Here is a 17963-nt window from a genome sequence, read left to right on the forward strand (position 1 = left end):
GCGGGTACTGGGTGTACACACTGTCAGCAGGCACACAGTGCTGGTACTGGGTGTACACACTGTCAGCAGGCACACAGTGCTGGTACTGGGAGTACACACTGTCAGCAGGCACACAGTGCTGGTACTGGGAGTACACACTGTCAGCAGGCACACAGTGCTGGTACTGGGAGTACACACTGTCAGCAGGCACACAGTGCTGGTACTGGGAGTACACACTGTCAGCAGGCACACAGTGCTGGTACTGGGAGTACACACTGTCAGCAGGCACACAGTGCTGGTACTGGGAGTACACACTGTCAGCAGGCACACAGTGCTGGAACTGGGAGTACACACTGTCAGCAGGCACACAGTGCTTGTACTGGGAGAACACATTGTCAGCAGGCACACAGTGCACAGTGCTGGTACTGGGTGTACACACTGTCAGCAGACACACAGTGCTGGTACTGGGAGTACACACTGTCAGCAGGCACACAGTGCTGCTACTGGGTGTACACACTGTCAGCAGGCACACAGTGCGGGTACTGGGTGTACACACTGTCAGCAGGCACACAGTGCTGGTACTGGGTGTACACACCGCAGCAGGCACACAGTGCTGGTACTGGGAGTACACACTGTCAGCAGGCACACAGTGCTGGTACTGGGTGTACACACCGCAGCAGGCACACAGTGCTGGTACTGGGAGTACACACTGTCAGCAGGCACACAGTGCTGGTACTGGGTGTACACACTGTCAGCAGGCACACAGTGCGGGTACTGGGTGTACACACTGTCAGCAGGCACACAGTGCTGGTACTGGGTGTACACACCGCAGCAGGCACACAGTGCTGGTACTGGGAGTACACACTGTCAGCAGGCACACAGTGCTGGTACTGGGTGTACACACTGTCAGCAGGCACACAGTGCTGGTACTGGGTGTACACACTGTCATCAGGCACACAGTGCTGGTACTGGGAGTACACACCGCAGCAGGCACACAGTGCTGGTACTGGGAGTACACACTGTCAGCAGGCACACAGTGCTGGTACTGGGTGTACACACTGTCAGCAGGCACACAGTGCTGGTACTGGGTGTACACACTGTCATCAGGCACACAGTGCTGGTACTGGGAGTACACACTGTCAGCAGGCAGACAGTGCTGGTACTGGGTGTACATACTGTCAGCAGGCACACAGTGCTGGTACTGGGAGTACACACTGTCAGCAGAGAGACAGTGCTGCTAGTGGAGGTACACAATAGGCATCTAACTACAGGTATATAGCTTCTCCTTTGTCAAATTAAATGACAAACATCAATGAGCAGACTAAGCATGTCTGAGGACTCTAACTGGGCATTTCCCACAAACAACCCAAGACATGCTCATCTGCTCCAACAGCTTCTTCAGACAGCCGTCAACCATTCAGTAAGTCAGTCTGCGCTGTGGAGGAAGCTATAGAACTAATAATTAAAGTGACAAATCCAATCTTTTTACCACAGTGTATGTTTTCTATTTTTAAGTAACAATTGCAATTCAACAATGTCTACCTCAATACAAAAAGTATGCGGCCCGATCCTCCTTCTCTTACAGAGCGCCGCAATTGTGGAACGACCTCCCGCACACTTTCAAATCTTCCCCAAGCCTAAAGAGATCCCTCTCTACATACCACAAAACAGAATGCACGTCATGGTTGATTATATATTTCCTACCTGTCCTATGTTATGTGTTGTATATATTGTGTATTAATATTGTTTTTTGTATTTTATTGTACCCTATTGTATCAATGCAATGTTTTGTGGACCCAGGACATACTTGAAAACGAGAGAAATCTCAATGTATCTTTCCTGGTAAAATATTTTATAAATAATAAAATAAATAAATAATGGAATGTGTAGCTGGGATTTTATATTATATCCCAAAAATAAATGTCTCGTTAACACCTTATTGTTGAACAGAATGGATCACACAGTAAATGAAATCAGAATAGAGCTCTTTATACATTTTAAAAACAACTTATCCTATTAGGGGTGACAATGTATGGTTAAGTTCAGCACATAAATACCGGTATATATATTCTGTCTATAATACACAGTAAACATTTTAATTAACCCCTTAAGGACCAAACTTCTGGAATAAAAGGGAATCATGACGTGTCACACACGTCATGTGTCCTTAAGGGGTTAAACCAAATACACTCCCATATCACAAATTCCTCCTGAAAAGGCACAGACAGGGCACTTCATGCAAATTAACCAACATCTCCTAAGAAATTAAGAACTCAAGCCTAGAACATTACTAAAAAGAAAAAAAAGCAGATGGACAGATTGTATAAATACAGTTTTAAAAGCATGTTAAAAACATTTCAGTGAAGCGGTCTGCGCTGATGTCAGAGACCGCGTTCTGTTAATGGGATAGCAAAGTTTACAAAAGCACTACGTCTATAATACACTAAACTCAGCAAACCAATTTTGTAAAAAGAAATCTGAAAGACAAAATAAAACCTCCCCCATATGTTTAAATTATGCAGCTTCAGAAAATACGAGGCAATGGCAATCTCCATGTAAAAATCGGTAGAGACAGGAGAGAGCACAGCGTCTCTGTGAATTCACTCAGAGGATCACGCTGCCTGAAGTTTCCCTTTAATTAAAAAATGTCTATCGAAAAAAATGTGGCTATAAAGAAGAAATAAATAACCAAAACAACATAGCAATGAAAACATACTCATAAGAGAGACATGAATGTAAACGTATCTGGTAGTTTGTGTTACGAAGAATAAAAGAAATCTTTCTCTATTGACGGATTCGAACATCCTGATTGTAAAGATGCAGGTTGCAGAGCCCCCTACAGGCTGTACAAGGCAAGCAGAATTGGATTGTATGAAGCATTTTATTTTTGCATGTGATACACCTTTCTCTACACATCAATAAGATATTTACCCTCCAGGGACCCAGCAACACCTCGCTGCTTTTTAGGGGGAAGGATAATTCAGTGTTGTCTAGAATCACACAGTAGGTAGAGTGCTGTAAATGAGTTTTTGTGATTTTTTTATTTTGTGTAAAATCAGCTGTGATGTTATATCCTTCTCTCCAGCATTTTTAGTCTCGCTATCTTCTCCCAGTTTCCCCAAGAACATTTTCTGACAGTCAGAGAATCACTGATCCAGGAAAAATCACTGGCAGAAAGCTCCGTCTTTACTCTCTGCAGAAATGTGTATTTTAAGGGAGCAAGAGACGGAAAAAAATATATATATAGTATTTTAACCCTTAAATGCTCATACGCAGTACGGGAAAGTTACAGGCTGACAAAATGATAAACTGTAATTAATTTCTGTCTGGTTTACACATCGAGGGCACAAAAACGACAAGTTCTAGGATTCTTTGCAAATCTTAAGGTGTAAAAACTGGGGGGTCCCCTATATTTTTAAAGCTGTTCTTTAGGATAATTTACTTTGCTAATTATTAGAACAGATTGAGTCTGGGTGTAGGGGTGGGGTGAGGAGGGAGCTGGTGCGGTAGCCTGCACACTATGAAAACCTCTGCAATTCAGCAGTGTGTTCTTGTTAAACCATATGGTGCCTCCCTCGCTGGAGAGCCGTATAAATCTCTACAAGAAATGCTGTTACCAGGCTTGCTCTTAAAAGCCCTGCATAAAATTTACGCCATGCAGTGCTGACCAGCAGTTTGGCCCATCGATACTCTTTAACGAGCGCGACTTTCGTGAAGCTAAACAAACAATATGCACACTGCGGCCCCTTTCAAACCAAATGCTATTAAAAACAGTGCTTTTAAATTTTTTATTTGGGCTGATCTTTACTCAGATTCTGAGGTACCCAAATAAAAACACACAGAATGCCAGTGGTTGCATTTGATGAACAAGAGCTGACGGACGTCAGCTCCAGAGCAACCCCATTAACTCTTTGCATGCTTGTTCGTCATAAGATTGCAATGTCACTTAACCCATTTATTCACAGGAAGTCAGTCAACTCACGATATTGCTTTGTGACGCTTACAGAGGAGGGGACAATGGAATAACGAGTAACGTCAATCAGTTACAAGAGATGCGCACATCGATACATATCACAACAACACAAACCGATCTCCGCACAAACCTCCAAACCCAACCAGCCGCTGGACTCAACACTCTTCAGAAACAGTGCAAAAAACAGACTACATGTCTCTCAAAGGGTGTATCCACCAAAATAGGAGCCACCGGTAGCTGTCCAGAGTGCTGAAAAGGTTATCCTAAAACAGATGTATTGCCAACATTGTCAAACTTCGCTCCTTACAGCTCAGCTACTTTACCCTAAAATGCAGTTCATTTATCGACTTTCCCCAATTTCCGGTTTAGTTAACAGCTCCCGCCAGTACTCTGCAACACGTGCGTGCAAGTTGCACACTTACCTTTGAGTAACTTCTGCCCCTCCATGATATTGGGCGAGACGAGGGCTGTGTACCCATCCTCCGAGAATCCTGGTGTACAGCTATGTTGATTAGAAATATCCCCATTTCGTGCCTGCAGAGAGAGACCCACAACGGTGTGTTAGTGTGTGACAGTCACACTCTAAAGAGCTTGGTAACTACGCACTACAGGACTCACGCACAGCGATCTACAATGATCTATACTTTGTTACTATAGCTCGTCTGCTTAGTTGTAACCGTTACTTTTGTTTTACAACCAACAGAAAGATATAAGTAAACGCACAACATGTGATTATATTCCCTTTCTAACCGGCTGTGCTGCAACTGTGTATACAAGCATGGCTTCCAGCCAAGCAGCATGCTGGGAGGTACTGCCCGCGTTTGCCAGCCACATAAGGGGGCAGAGGTGAGTGCATATAGATTAGTGCAGTGTGTTCCCCCATGGGATATAACCGTAGTGGTAAGGTCAGGAGGAATACATTGTAAACACAGCTTATTTAAACTGTGAATTAAATGAGTTTGCAGAATTGATTAAAACTAATGAACATAAACAGCACATGACACTGTACACAGCAACACAATGGCCAAAAGACTATTAACGAAGGGCTGGTAGAGTGACACTCCAAACGAGTGCACACCCCTTAGTTACTTCTTAACGTGTTATATAGAGTATCTAATGCATTAAAATACATATTGAGATTTGGAATTCCTGCGATAATTGCAAACCCCTGTCTTTGCAGCATCTGCAGTGAGTTCTGACCAAAGGAGGGGACCCAGCCAATCTTGATGTTTATTTCACTTTCATTTAGCCAACTTAAAGGGACAGTCTAAGCACCACAATCAATTCATCTTAATAGGGCCCCTGCAGCCGTGCGGGAGTTTGTGAGAAGCGGCTCTGTTTAGCAATTTGCACGCCAATTAGTAACTATCAGACAGACAGAGACTAGGGGGTTTGCATATAATTACATTCAATTGCCGAGTCTATTTGACGGCTGGCGTCACTTTGGTATAAATGTTGACGTCAGACGCTGTGCGTGTCCAATGCTGAATTCGGTGCTTTTCATAGACAAGCACTGGATTGGTGGATTGCTGTACATGCGCCATGCATTCTCAAGGCATCTGACTGATGACTTCTCAGGAAGAGGATTGAGCTGCAGTAGGAGACTGTCCCAGCGCTGGAATACAGCCAAGTCTAATGGACATTTAAAAGGATTTTTACATGTTTTTGGGGTTTTTTTTTGTTTGTTTTTTTAAATTATTATTATTTTCTTATTTATATAGCACCAGCAAATTCCTTAGTGCTGTACAATGAGATCAAAAAATATAAATAAACACAGGGGACTAAAAACTAAAATACATACATATACATATATACATATATATATATATATATACACATATTTTATTAGATTACTCCTGTAACTTTTCATAGCATTGTCTTTATGGGAACAGTATGGGATTCAGTGCGTTGTAGTTCAATTTTCAGTTCTCTACTGTAGCAAGCTAAAAGCTAAACTATAACTCCCAGAAATCCAAGTCACACTATAAAGTTATGCTATTGGAACAAAAGGCGTTTGGAACAAAAGGGAAGATGAGGGGCAGAATGGTTGGGTCTATGAAGCAAAAATGGATATATTCTTAACCCCTTAAGGACCAAACTTCTGGAATAAAAGGGAATCATGACATGTCACACATGTCGTGTCCTTAAGGAGTTAAACCACAAAAAAATAAAAATCACACGGCATAACACGCTGTAACTTAACGACTTGATGTGTGTGGGGCCGTAGAGTGTCCTTTTAACATCTCAATGAGTCTACAATTTAACCCTCCGAGTGCACTAGGGGTGAGCACAATACAGTCACTGTGTGGCGAAATATGAGAATGTGTGGAAGGTTTGATTTTAGAAATTAGAAATCTGTACAAGCTCTCTGATAGATGCCGTCCTGGCAGTGACCACATGCATGCCACTTCTGAAGATTATATTAGCATCCTTTGACAGAAAATCGGTTTTAATGAAAATAAAATGGCTTTTAAGTCTATATGGAATGTTAAATCCACACTTGTAACTGTGATTCCAGACGGTTTATTAGATTGCAAGCTTACAAGACAAAGGTTGAAATCGAGAAGAGACGCTTTGAGGTTATTGGATTGGTAGTGCTCTGCCTTACTCCAGGGTGGATTGCGTGATATAAATTCATTAGTAAACCTTTAAACTCTGTCAGTACAGCAAAGTAGAAATCGGAACTATATGTATGTAGAATACATTGTTTAACGGGGAGTTAGCGGCTGGGTGACAGACAGCGATTCAGCCTTACAGAAACACAATCCAGGCAGGCGTTAAATACAAAGCACTAGAAAAATTAGATGAAAAATATGCTCACCGACGGCAACAACAAAAAAATCCCCATCATTCATGCACACCACGTCTCCATAATGTAGGACGAGCCAAGCTAAGTGTGTTTCATTTATTAAACATTTCCTGCTCATATTTTATTAGGAAAGACAGTGAATAGTGTATCTCACATGTCCCCGTGCCGCAGAGGGACACAGGGGAACCTTTCCTGCCCCCAGCTGGCAATGAATGGGTAAATCTGTATCTTAAAGACTTTCCAAAAAAAATCCTATCATCACGTCGCTCAGCGGACCATTTCAAATATTTCCAATAATTCCTCCTTTTGGCCAATGCAAAAAGTAAATGGATCGCAGATTAAAAAAAAAAACAAAAAAAAAATCCTAAAATATTCAGCGTGGTTTTGGAAAAAACTGTGCAGGAATCGTACATAAAATCCAAAATTTACTATCAGGGTTTAAACAAACGAAATAGATCATTAGGGGTGAGAGTAAATACTCACCAAAATACTTCGGTCAGGGGGTCTGGACGGGAAAAGTGGGGGACACATGACTCCATCACATATGTATGATTAATTTAGGGGTCTATTCATTAAAATAGCAAGTTGTAAAATTTACACTAAAATAGCCGAGCTGTGACTGTAGGTTAGTTGGAGAATTTGTGTAGATTAGCTGATTTTGCCGAAATGGACTACAATTCGCTGTTTAGTGAATAAACCTCGAGCCGGCAAAGCTTCTCTGGATGATAACATGTCATCTTAACAATGTCTCCAAAAATACAGCTGAGGATTTTGTAGAGCACAGGCTGCAGAAAGGGAGAATCTCATGGCTTCAAAGACAGCAGGGGAGGCAACATCTAGAATGTTGGGGAGGGGGCCAACAACCTGCACTTAGTTTACTATCGAGGGGGAGACACAACATGCACCACGAACACTGCAGACAGGGAAGTCACAACCTACACTTAAAATGCTGGTGGAAACTATATATTTTGCTTAGAATGCTGGAGAGACCACCACCTACAGTTACATCGCTGGAAAGAGAGAAGATGTATGTAGTGCTTAGAACATTGGGGGGAGTTAACCATAACCTCTACTCAGAAAGTTGGGGGCAGGGATAAAGCCATATCCTGTTCTTGGAACATTGGGGTCCGGGTAGATCTGTATCCTGTACTTAGAACATTGGGTGTGTGGGGATAAAACCATATTCTTAGAATGTTGGAGGGGTGGTATCATATCCGGTACTTAGAACATTGGGGGGGAGTTGTTAAAACCATATCCTGTACTTAGAACGCTGGGATCATATCCTATACTTAGAACATTGGGGGGCCGGAGTAGAATTATAGCTTGTACTTAGAAAGTTGGAGACAGTATCAGATCCTGTAGTTAGACTCTTGGGTGGTGGTATCATATCCTGTATTTAGAACATTGGGGGGCAGGATTATATACTGTACTTAGAACGTTGGGGGGCAGTATCATAACCTGTATTTAGAACATTGGGGGGCAGGATTATATACTGTACTTAGAACGTTGGGGGGCAGTATCATATCGCGTACTTAGCACGTTGGGGGGTGGTATCATATCCTGTATTTAGAACATTGGGGGGCAGTATCATATCCTGTATTTAGAACGTTGGGGGGTGGTATCATATCCTGTATTTAGAACGTTGGGGGGCAGTATCATATCCTGTATTTAGAACGTTGAGGGGTGGTATCATATCCTGTATTTAGAACGTTGGGGGGCAGTATCATATCCTGTATTTAGAACATTGGGGGGCAGTATCATATCCTGTATTTAGAACATTGGGGGGCAGTATCATATCCTGTATTTAGAACGTTGGGGGGCAGTATCATATCCTGTATTTAGAACGTTGGGGGGCAGTATCATATCCTGTATTTAGAACGTTGGGGGGTGGTATCATATCCTGTATTTAGAACGTTGGAGGGCAGTATCATATCCTGTATTTAGAACGTTGGGGGGCAGTATCATATCCTGTATTTAGAACGTTGGAGGGCAGTATCATATCCTGTATTTAGAACGTTGGAGGGCAGTATCATATCCTGTACTTATGTTGGAGGCAGTATCATATCCAGTACTTAGAACATTGGGGGGCAGCATCATATCCAGTACTTAGAACATTGGGGGGCTGTATCATATAGTGTACTTAGAACGTTGGGGGGCTGTATCATATCCCGTACTTAGAATGTTGGGCGGCAGTTTCATACCCAATACTTAGAAGTTTGGGGGGCCCTATCATATCTTGTACTTACAACGTTGGGGGGCAGTATCATACCCAATACTTAGAACGTTGGGGGGCAGTATACCCAATATTTAGAATGTTTGGGGGGGGGGCGGTATCATATCCTGTACTTTGAATGTTGGGGGGACAGTATCATACCCAATACTTAGAACGTTGGGGGTTGGTACCATATCCAATACTTTGAACTTTGGGGGGGGGACGGTATCATATCCTGTACTTAGAACGTTGGGGGGGCGGTACCATATCCAATTCTTAGAACGTTAGAGATCCGTATCATATCCTGTACTTAGAACGTTGGGGGGCGGTACCATATCCAAGTCTTAGAACGTTGGAGAGCCGTATCATATCCTGTACTTAGAACGTTGGGGGGGCCGCACCATATCCAATTCTTAGAACGTTGGAGAGCCGTATCATATCCTGTACTTAAAACATTAAGGGTGGGACCATATCCAATTCTTAGAACGTTGGAGAGCCGTATCATATCCTGTACTTAGAACGTTGGGGGGGCAGTATCATACCCAATACTTAGAACGTTGGAGAGCCGTATCATATCCTGTACTTAGAACGTGGGGGGGGCGGTACCATACCCAATACTTAGAACGTTGGAGAGCCGTATCATATCCTGTACTTAGAACGTTGGGGGGGCAGTATCATACCCAATACTTAGAACGTTGGAGAGCCGTATCATATCCTGTACTTAGAACGTGGGGGGGGGGCGGTACCATACCCAATACTTAGAACGTTGGAGAGCCGTATCATATCCTGTACTTAGAACGTTGGGGGGGCAGTATCATACCCAATACTTAGAACGTTGGAGAGCCGTATCATATCCTGTACTTAGAACGTTAAGGGTGGGACCATATCCAGTACTTAGAAGACAGAGTGGGGGGAGACCATATCCTTTGCTTAGAAGTCTTACAAGGATCGAGTCATGGCAGCATGTACACAATCTGCCCGTACATACACCATATATTACTCTCACAAACCACCTCACTGATATCATGGTACGACGGAATCTATCCAGCATTCTGCAAATCACCTCAGGAAAAAAAATCTGCCAACAATAGGAATTAACATCACTATATATACACTCTATATTACTCACTTAGATATAGAAAGCCATTCACCCCAAATATACAGCATAGTAAGTGACACCAACTGAACCTCTCTAATCACAGGACTGTTAGACTACAAATCCCATCATCCATCCTGTGGGTGTAAGCCAATAATTCCCAGCAATACATACATTTGGGTACGTTGGCTCTCTGCCTAGCTGAGAGTGATGATTAAGAGATCTAGCACTGACATACCAATTGACGTATTCCGGCAGGTCAATGAGTTCCCCACTCATCCCACAAGCCATTTAACTGAAGGAAGGATAATGCAGAGTTAACCCTCCAGGTACCAGCGGTGCAGCCGGCACACACAGGGTGATACTGTATCTGTACAGTAACAGGGACTCTGGGAGATTAGTTCAGTGAACCGGAGAGCAAGAGAAAGGACGGATTTCAAGAAGCAGAGACGAGGAGAAGCTGAATTTACCATTTCAATGAGACTACTTAGAAAGGGCTACAGATAGCGGCCAGGGCGGGGGCACATTCCTGGGCACTTACAGCAGGCTGGGGGTAAAAGGGATTGAAGCCTGTGTACAGGGGGATGCAAGTGACCCAACTCTGACTTGCGAGATCTCAGAGGGTGACTGGATCATCAGGGAGTTGGAGAGGGGTATTCAAAGCACAGCAGATACTCTCCCTGGCTAGTGCTGGTGGGAGTTATAATCAGTAATAATCCAAACAGCAGAGGACCAGGATTAGGCCAATCCAGTAAATACAGTTATAAGCCAATAAGACAGGCTTTTTTTGGGGGGGGGGTGGGGAGAATAAAGGTTTGAGCAGACAGACAACAAAGCATTCTGCGTAACCCATGTTCACCTTTGATCATAAGAATCTTCACATCTGACCCCAAATAAATCCTCACTGAGCGGCTCCCGCTACAGACATCACTGCTACTATTCCACGATGAATGGGAGACGCTGTCTGCACTTAGTCATCCCAGCATTACTGTACGGCCATTAACTCCTATCATCCTGCAATGGCCTTGCAGCCGTCCATTAACTCCTATCATCCTACTACAAGCCTCACAGCCACCCATTAACTCCTATCATCCTACTATGAGCCTCACAGCCGCCCATTAACGCCTATCATCCTACTATGAGCCTCACAGCCGCCCATTAACGCCTATCATCCTACTATGAGCCTTGCAGGCATCCATTAACTCCTATCATCCTACTACAAGCCTCACAGCCGCCCATTAACTCCTATCATCCTACTATTATTTGTTCCCCAGAGAGGGAGAGGGCTGGGCAGTCTCAGTACTGTCAGATATTCACAGCGATATACATAGTAGGCTATGCCCCTGGTACCCCTGTCACAGGAAAAATACCAACTAATAGCCTAAGTTGCCATGCAGGGAATGATGGGGCTATGCTCTCTCCATAGTGCTATTTATCTTATAAATGCTGTACGCCAACAGGAAGCTTTTCAGAATTACTACCAATGCACCCCAGTAAGGGGCTTCAGTGCAAGGTGGAGTGGGGGTATTTATCTAGACGGACAGATATTATAACATGTGCCAGCTTGGGGTCAATACTAAATACTATACATTTTTATACACAGCATGCCCATTTCAGCCTTTATACACAGTTATACCCAGTGTGCCCATATCAGCCTTGAAACACAGTTATACCATCTATGCCAACCTCAGCCTTTATACACAGTTTTTCCCAGTGTGCCCATCTCAGTCTTTATACAGTTATAACATCCATGCCAATCTCAGTCTTTCTACGCAGGAATACCTAGTGTGCCAACATCAGCCTCTACCATAGTTACACCCCGCATGCCAATCTCAGCATTTATACACAGTTATACCCTCCATGCCAATCTCAACCTTTATACAGCTATACCCAGTGTACAAATCTCAGCCTCAATACACAGTTATACCCAGTGTACCAATCTCAGCCTTTACACCCGGTTATACCCTCCATGCCAATCTCAACCTTTATACAGTTATACCCTCCATGCCAATCTCAGTCTTTATACAGTTATACCCAGTGTACAAATCTCAGCCTCAATACACAGTTATACCATCCATGCCAAACTCAACCTCAATAGACAGTTATACTCTCCATGCCAATCTCAGCCTTTATACCCAGCTATATCCAATGTACCAATCTCAGCCTCGATACACAGTAATACAAAGTGTGCCAATCTCAGCCTTAATACACAGCTATACCCAGTGTGCCAATCTCAGCCTTAATACACAGCTATACCCAGTGTGCCAATCTCAGCCTTTATACACAGCTATACCCAGTGTGCCAATCTCAGCCTCGATACACAGCTATATCCAATGTACCAATCTCAGCCTCGATACACAGTAATACAAAGTGTGCCAATCTCCGCCTTAATACACAGCTATACCCAGTGTGCCAATCTCAGCCTTATTATACAGCTATACCCAGTGTGCCAATCTCAGCCTTAATATACAGCTATACCCAGTGTGCCAATCTCAGCCTTAATATACAGCTATACCCAGTGTGCCAATCTCAGCCTCCATACACAGCTATACCCAGTGTGCCAATCTCAGCCTCCATACAGTTATATCCAGTTTGCCAATCTCAGCCTTTATACACAGCTATACCCAGTGTGCCAACCTCAGCCTTTATACACAGCTATACCCAGTGTGCCAATCTCAGCCTTAACATACAGCTATACCCAGTGTGCTAATCTCAGCCTTTATGCACAGCTATACCCAGTGTGCCAATCTCAGCCTTAATATACAGCTATACCCAGTGTGCCAATCTCAGCCTTAATATACAGCTATACCCAGTGTGCCAATTTCAGCCTCTACTACAGTCACACCCTGCATGCCAATCTCAGCCTTTATACACAGTTATACCATCCATACCAATTTCAGCCTCAATATAGTTATATCCGCCATGCCAATGTCAGTCTCTGTATACAGTTATACCCAGTGTGCCAATCTCAGCCTCTATACTCATCTCAGCCTCAATACACAATTATACTAAGAATGCCATCAGCCTCTACCACAGCTATATCCTGCATGCTAATCTCAGCCTCTATACAGTCTGCCAATCTCAGCCTCTATTCACAATTATACCCTCAATGTCTTTATACAGAATAATGCAAAGTATGCACATGCCAAGCTGTATATAAGGCTATAACTGCCATGTCCACTGCAGTTATTATATAGGTTTGTACTCACTATGCCAGTATAATGGCCAGTCTGTATACAGCCACACTAATACCCTGTGCCTATTTCAGCACTAGGGATGGTTAATGACCAGATCACTCCCTCTCAGTGCTCACTCATTCTCAGACTCCACTCTAAGCAGTCACCAATGCTTTGCTCAGTCTAAACTCTAGTTTAATAACTGGTTCAGTACCCATACAGCACCCACCAATAAATACCCACTTCCAGTCAGTGCCCACTCAGCAGTCACTCCAAGTGCCCAGTTTAGTACCCACCAAGTCAGTGCACAGTTTAGTACCCACCCAACCAGTGCCCAGTTCAGTACTCACCACAATCAGCCCAGGTGTATCCGCCACCAGTAAGTGTCCACTCAGTACTTATCCCAGTGTGCAGGTCAGTATTAACTCACAGTCTATGCACAGCCAGTGCCCAGTTCAGTGCCCTACACTATCAGTGCCTCTTACTACCATACCCAAATATTGCCCTGCTCAGTACCTACCACCAGTTAATGTCCACTCTGCATTCATGTCAACCTGTGCCCACTGGGTACCCACCCCAATATTTGCCAAGTCAGTGCCAACACCAATGAGTGCCCAGCAAAATACTTCTAGCCAGTGTCCACTCACCACCTACGTCAATGCCAAAATTAGCACCTACCACCAGTCAGTGCCCACTCTGTATCCACTCTTATCAGTGCCTAGCACTGTGCCCACTGTCAGTGCCCACTCCAATCAGTGCCTAGTATGGTACCCACTGTCACTGCCCACTCCAATCGGTGCCTAGTACGGTGCTCACTGTCAGTGCCCACTCCAATCGGTGTCTAATACGGTGCCCACTGTCAGTGCCCAGTACTGTGCCCATTATCAGTGCCCACCCCGTTTCGGTCCAAACTCCCCTTCAATGTTAGGTTCAGTGCCCACCTCACCCAGGTCAATGCCCACTCAGTGCCAGTGCAGTCAGAGCTCACTCACCCTCAGTGCTGGCAGTCAGAGCTCACTCACCCTCAGTCAGAGCTCACTCACCCTCAGTGCTGGCAGTCAGAGCTCACTCACCCTCAGTCAGAGCTCACTCACCCTCAGTGCTGGCAGTCAGAGCTCACTCACCCTCAGGGGCCGGCTCAGGGCCAGTAGCAGCAGTAGGGCAGTCCCGGTCCCCGCTGGCATCCTCCCCCCCGTGTCCCGCGCTCCGTGTCCCGCTCTGAGGCTCCGCTGCCCCCAGGCGCTGCCGCCTGTCCGCCCGTCTCTCCCGGTCTGAGCTGCAGGTGAACGGGCGGAACCAGCCGAGCGCCAGGCCCCGCCCCTCGCCAGACTGACAGCACAATGCCCGCCCACCGCACAGACTGCGCCCACTGGGGAGGCGGGCCGGCGGACAGACTCCGCCCATTGAGAGGTTGGCAAGCGGAGAGTCCCAGCCCCCGGCTGTGCCTGACCGTCAGAGTCTCGGAGACCCCGCCCCCTGGCAGCCTGACTGACAGAGAGAGGCGAAGGAGGTCCCGCCCCTGTGGCAGCCCGAGAGCATAAAGCTCCGCCCCTTACTAGAGTCTGTCAGACTGGAAGGCAATACACAGGCACAGTGCGGTAACATGCTGCCACGCCCCCTCCATGCTAATCACAGCCAGCTAGGACACGCCCCACAGCACAGCGCCCCTGCTGGACACTCGGAGTACTGCAACAGAAAACAGCAGGAGAGAGACAGAGAGACATACACAGACAGACACAGACAGAGCAAGAAAGACAGAGACAGACAGACACAGACAGAGACAGACAGACACAGACAGAGAAAGAAAGACAGAGAAAGACAGACACAGACAGAGAAAGACATACACAGACAGAGACAGACAGAGAAAGAAAGAAAGACAGAGAAAGACACAGACAGAGAAAGAAAGACGGAAAGACATACACAGACAGAGAGACATACACAGACAAAAACAGACAGAGACAGACAGACAGAAATACACACAGACAGACAGAGACAGACAGAGAGACATACACAGACAGAGACAGACAGAGAGACACACACAGACAGAAACAGACAGAGAGACATACAGGCAGAGACAGAGATAAACACAGACAGAGACAGACAGAGAGACATACACAGGCAGAGAAAGACACAGACAGAGAGACATACACACACAGAGGCAAACTGAGTAAGACAGAGACAGACAGAGAGAAAGACACAGACAGAGAGACAGACAGGGAGACAGACACAGACATAGAGAGAGACAGACCGACACAGACAGAGAGACAGACACAGGCAGAGAAAGACAGAGAGACAGACAAGACAGACACAGAGAGATACAGAGACAGATAGAGAGAGATAGAACAGGGGAGACAGAGAGAGCAGGAGAGAGACAGAAAGAGAGAGAAAGCAGGAGAGAGACAGAGAGAAAGCAGGAGAGAGACAGAGAGAGAGACAACAGGATAGAGAGAAAGAGACAGCAAGAGAGAGACAGAGATCAGGAGAGAGAGAGAACAGGATAGGGAAAGAGAGAGAGCAGGGGAGAGAGACAACAGAATAGAGACAGATAGAGAGCAGGATACAGAGAGAGAGCAGGGGAGAGACAAAGAGAGACAGAGAGAGAGATAGAGAGAGAGCAGAGAAGAGACAGAGACAGCAGAAGAGAGACAGAGAGATAGAGAGCAGGAGAGAGAGCAGAAGCCCGAGAGAGAAAGAGCAGGATAGAGAGAGACAACAGAATAGAGAGACAGAGAGAGAACAGGATAGGGAAAGAGAGAGAGACAACAGAATAGAGACAGATAGAGAGCAGGATACAGAGAGACAGTGAGAGAGCAGGATAGAGAGAGAGACAGAGAGAGAGCAGGGGAGATAGAGCAGATGGGAGAGAGAGCAGGAGAGAGATAAAGCAGGGGAGAGAGCAATATAGAGAGCAGGGAAGAGATAGAGACAGCAGGAAAGACAGAGAGAAAGCAGGGGAGACAAAGGGAAAGCAGGAGAGAAAGAGAGCAGGAGAGAGAGAGAAAGCAGAGGAGAGACAGAGATAGAGCAGGGAAGAGATAGCAGGAGGGAGAGAGAGCAGGAGAGAGACACAGAGAAAGAGCAGTGAGAAAGATAGAGAGAGCAGGGGAAAGAGATAAAAAGAGAGCAGGGGAGAGAGAGCAGAGAAAAGATAGAGACGGCAGGGGAGAGATAGAGACAGCAGGAGAGAGAGATAAAGCAGGGGGAGAGAGCAGGAGAGACAGAGAGAATGGGGGGAGAGACAGCAAGAAAGAGAACAGGGAAGAATCCAAGAGTGGGTGAGAGAGAGCATAGGAGACAGCAGGAAATAGAGAGCAGGGGAAGGCATCAGGTGAGAGAGCAGTAGAGGTAATAAGAGAGAGGAAGGGGCAGAGAGACATGAAGAGATAGTAAGAAAAAGCAGGGGAGAAAACAAGAGAGACAGAGCATAAAGCAGGAGAAAGAGACAGCAGAAGAGAGAGACCAGGGGGAGAGAGGAAAGAAGAAAGAGATAGCAGGAGACAGCAGGAACTAAGACAGCAAGAGATAGAGAGAGTAGGAGAGAGTGCAAATATCAACAGAGACGGGATGTATAGAGAGCAGGATAAGGGATGGACAGAGTGCAGGAGGGATGGACAGAGAGCAGACACACTCACATTCATAATACAAAACTCTTAAAGGGGTATGTGGCGCTCGTTTAATATTAATCCAGTGCAGCCTACAACAACTTGGAGTAATGTCACCTTATACACTCACAAAATAGTAGAGAACTCAAACAAAAAGTGTTAAAGCGCATACAATGATTACAAATGATTTACCTTTTAAAAATTAATTAAAAGGGTCTTGTAACATACATTCAGATAAGAGGACCCTAAATAAAATAGATTAAAAAAACACAAAACCCATAGTGCAATCTGTATATATGTATAAATAACAGAAGATGGTTACAGTTGGCACACTCACAATTTCAAGAGCCCTTAAAGAATGGCGCTTCATCCACCATTGGGATTGTAGTAAAATATTATGCTGGAACAAGGAGGTATCCAGAAGCGACAGGAATTAGATGATCAATGTTGAAATCACATTATTTCATGTACAGATATAAGTAGGCTGAAACAGCAGCACTCCATGTACAGATCACACAGATCACAACACTCACATTCATGCACACAAACACACTAACAGTGACACCTTACCTTCACTTATACAGACACACTTACCCTCATGCTCAGTGTGACACTCACCCTAATGCTCAATAACACAGACAGCTTCACGCACAGACACTCACCCAAACAGAAACACTCACCCTCACACATACAGACACACTCACCTTCAAGCCCACACTCACCTACACGCACACAGACACACTTATTCTCATGCACAGTGTGACACTCAACCTAATGCTCAATGACACAGTCACCTTCATGCACACAGACACTCACCCAAACTGAAACACTCACACATTCAGACACACTCACCTTTACGCACACAGATACATTTACCCTCATGCACACATACACTCATACACTCATCCACAGAGACACACTCACCTTCATGCATACAGACACACTTACCTTCATGCACACAGACACATTTACTCTCACACATACAGACACACTCACTTTCATGCACACAGACACACTCACCTTCACGCACACACTAACCTACACGCACACAGACACACTTACTTACTCTCATGGACAGTGTGACACTCACCGTAATGCTCAATGACACAGTCACTG

At 45.1% G+C, this 17963-nt stretch overlaps 1 protein-coding gene across 2 annotated transcripts in view; it reads right to left on the reverse strand.

The window, feature by feature from the left end:
* The window catches only part of CDH4 (cadherin 4), a 415426-nt gene extending 400923 nt beyond the window's left edge, over positions 1 to 14503 (reverse strand). For both annotated transcript variants that reach the window (XM_063459612.1, XM_063459611.1), the window contains exons 1-2: positions 14370 to 14503; positions 4375 to 4486 (exon numbers count right to left, since the gene is read on the reverse strand). In XM_063459612.1, the coding sequence (XP_063315682.1) occupies positions 4375 to 4486; positions 14370 to 14429 (172 nt within the window). In that variant the 5' untranslated portion in view covers positions 14430 to 14503. The remainder of the gene's footprint in view (positions 1 to 4374; positions 4487 to 14369) is intronic.
* Positions 14504 to 17963: the final 3460 nt, after the last annotated feature.

Source organism: Pelobates fuscus, chromosome 6 (genome assembly GCF_036172605.1).
Source record: "Pelobates fuscus isolate aPelFus1 chromosome 6, aPelFus1.pri, whole genome shotgun sequence".
In the NCBI taxonomy this organism is placed as follows: domain Eukaryota; kingdom Metazoa; phylum Chordata; class Amphibia; order Anura; family Pelobatidae; genus Pelobates; species Pelobates fuscus.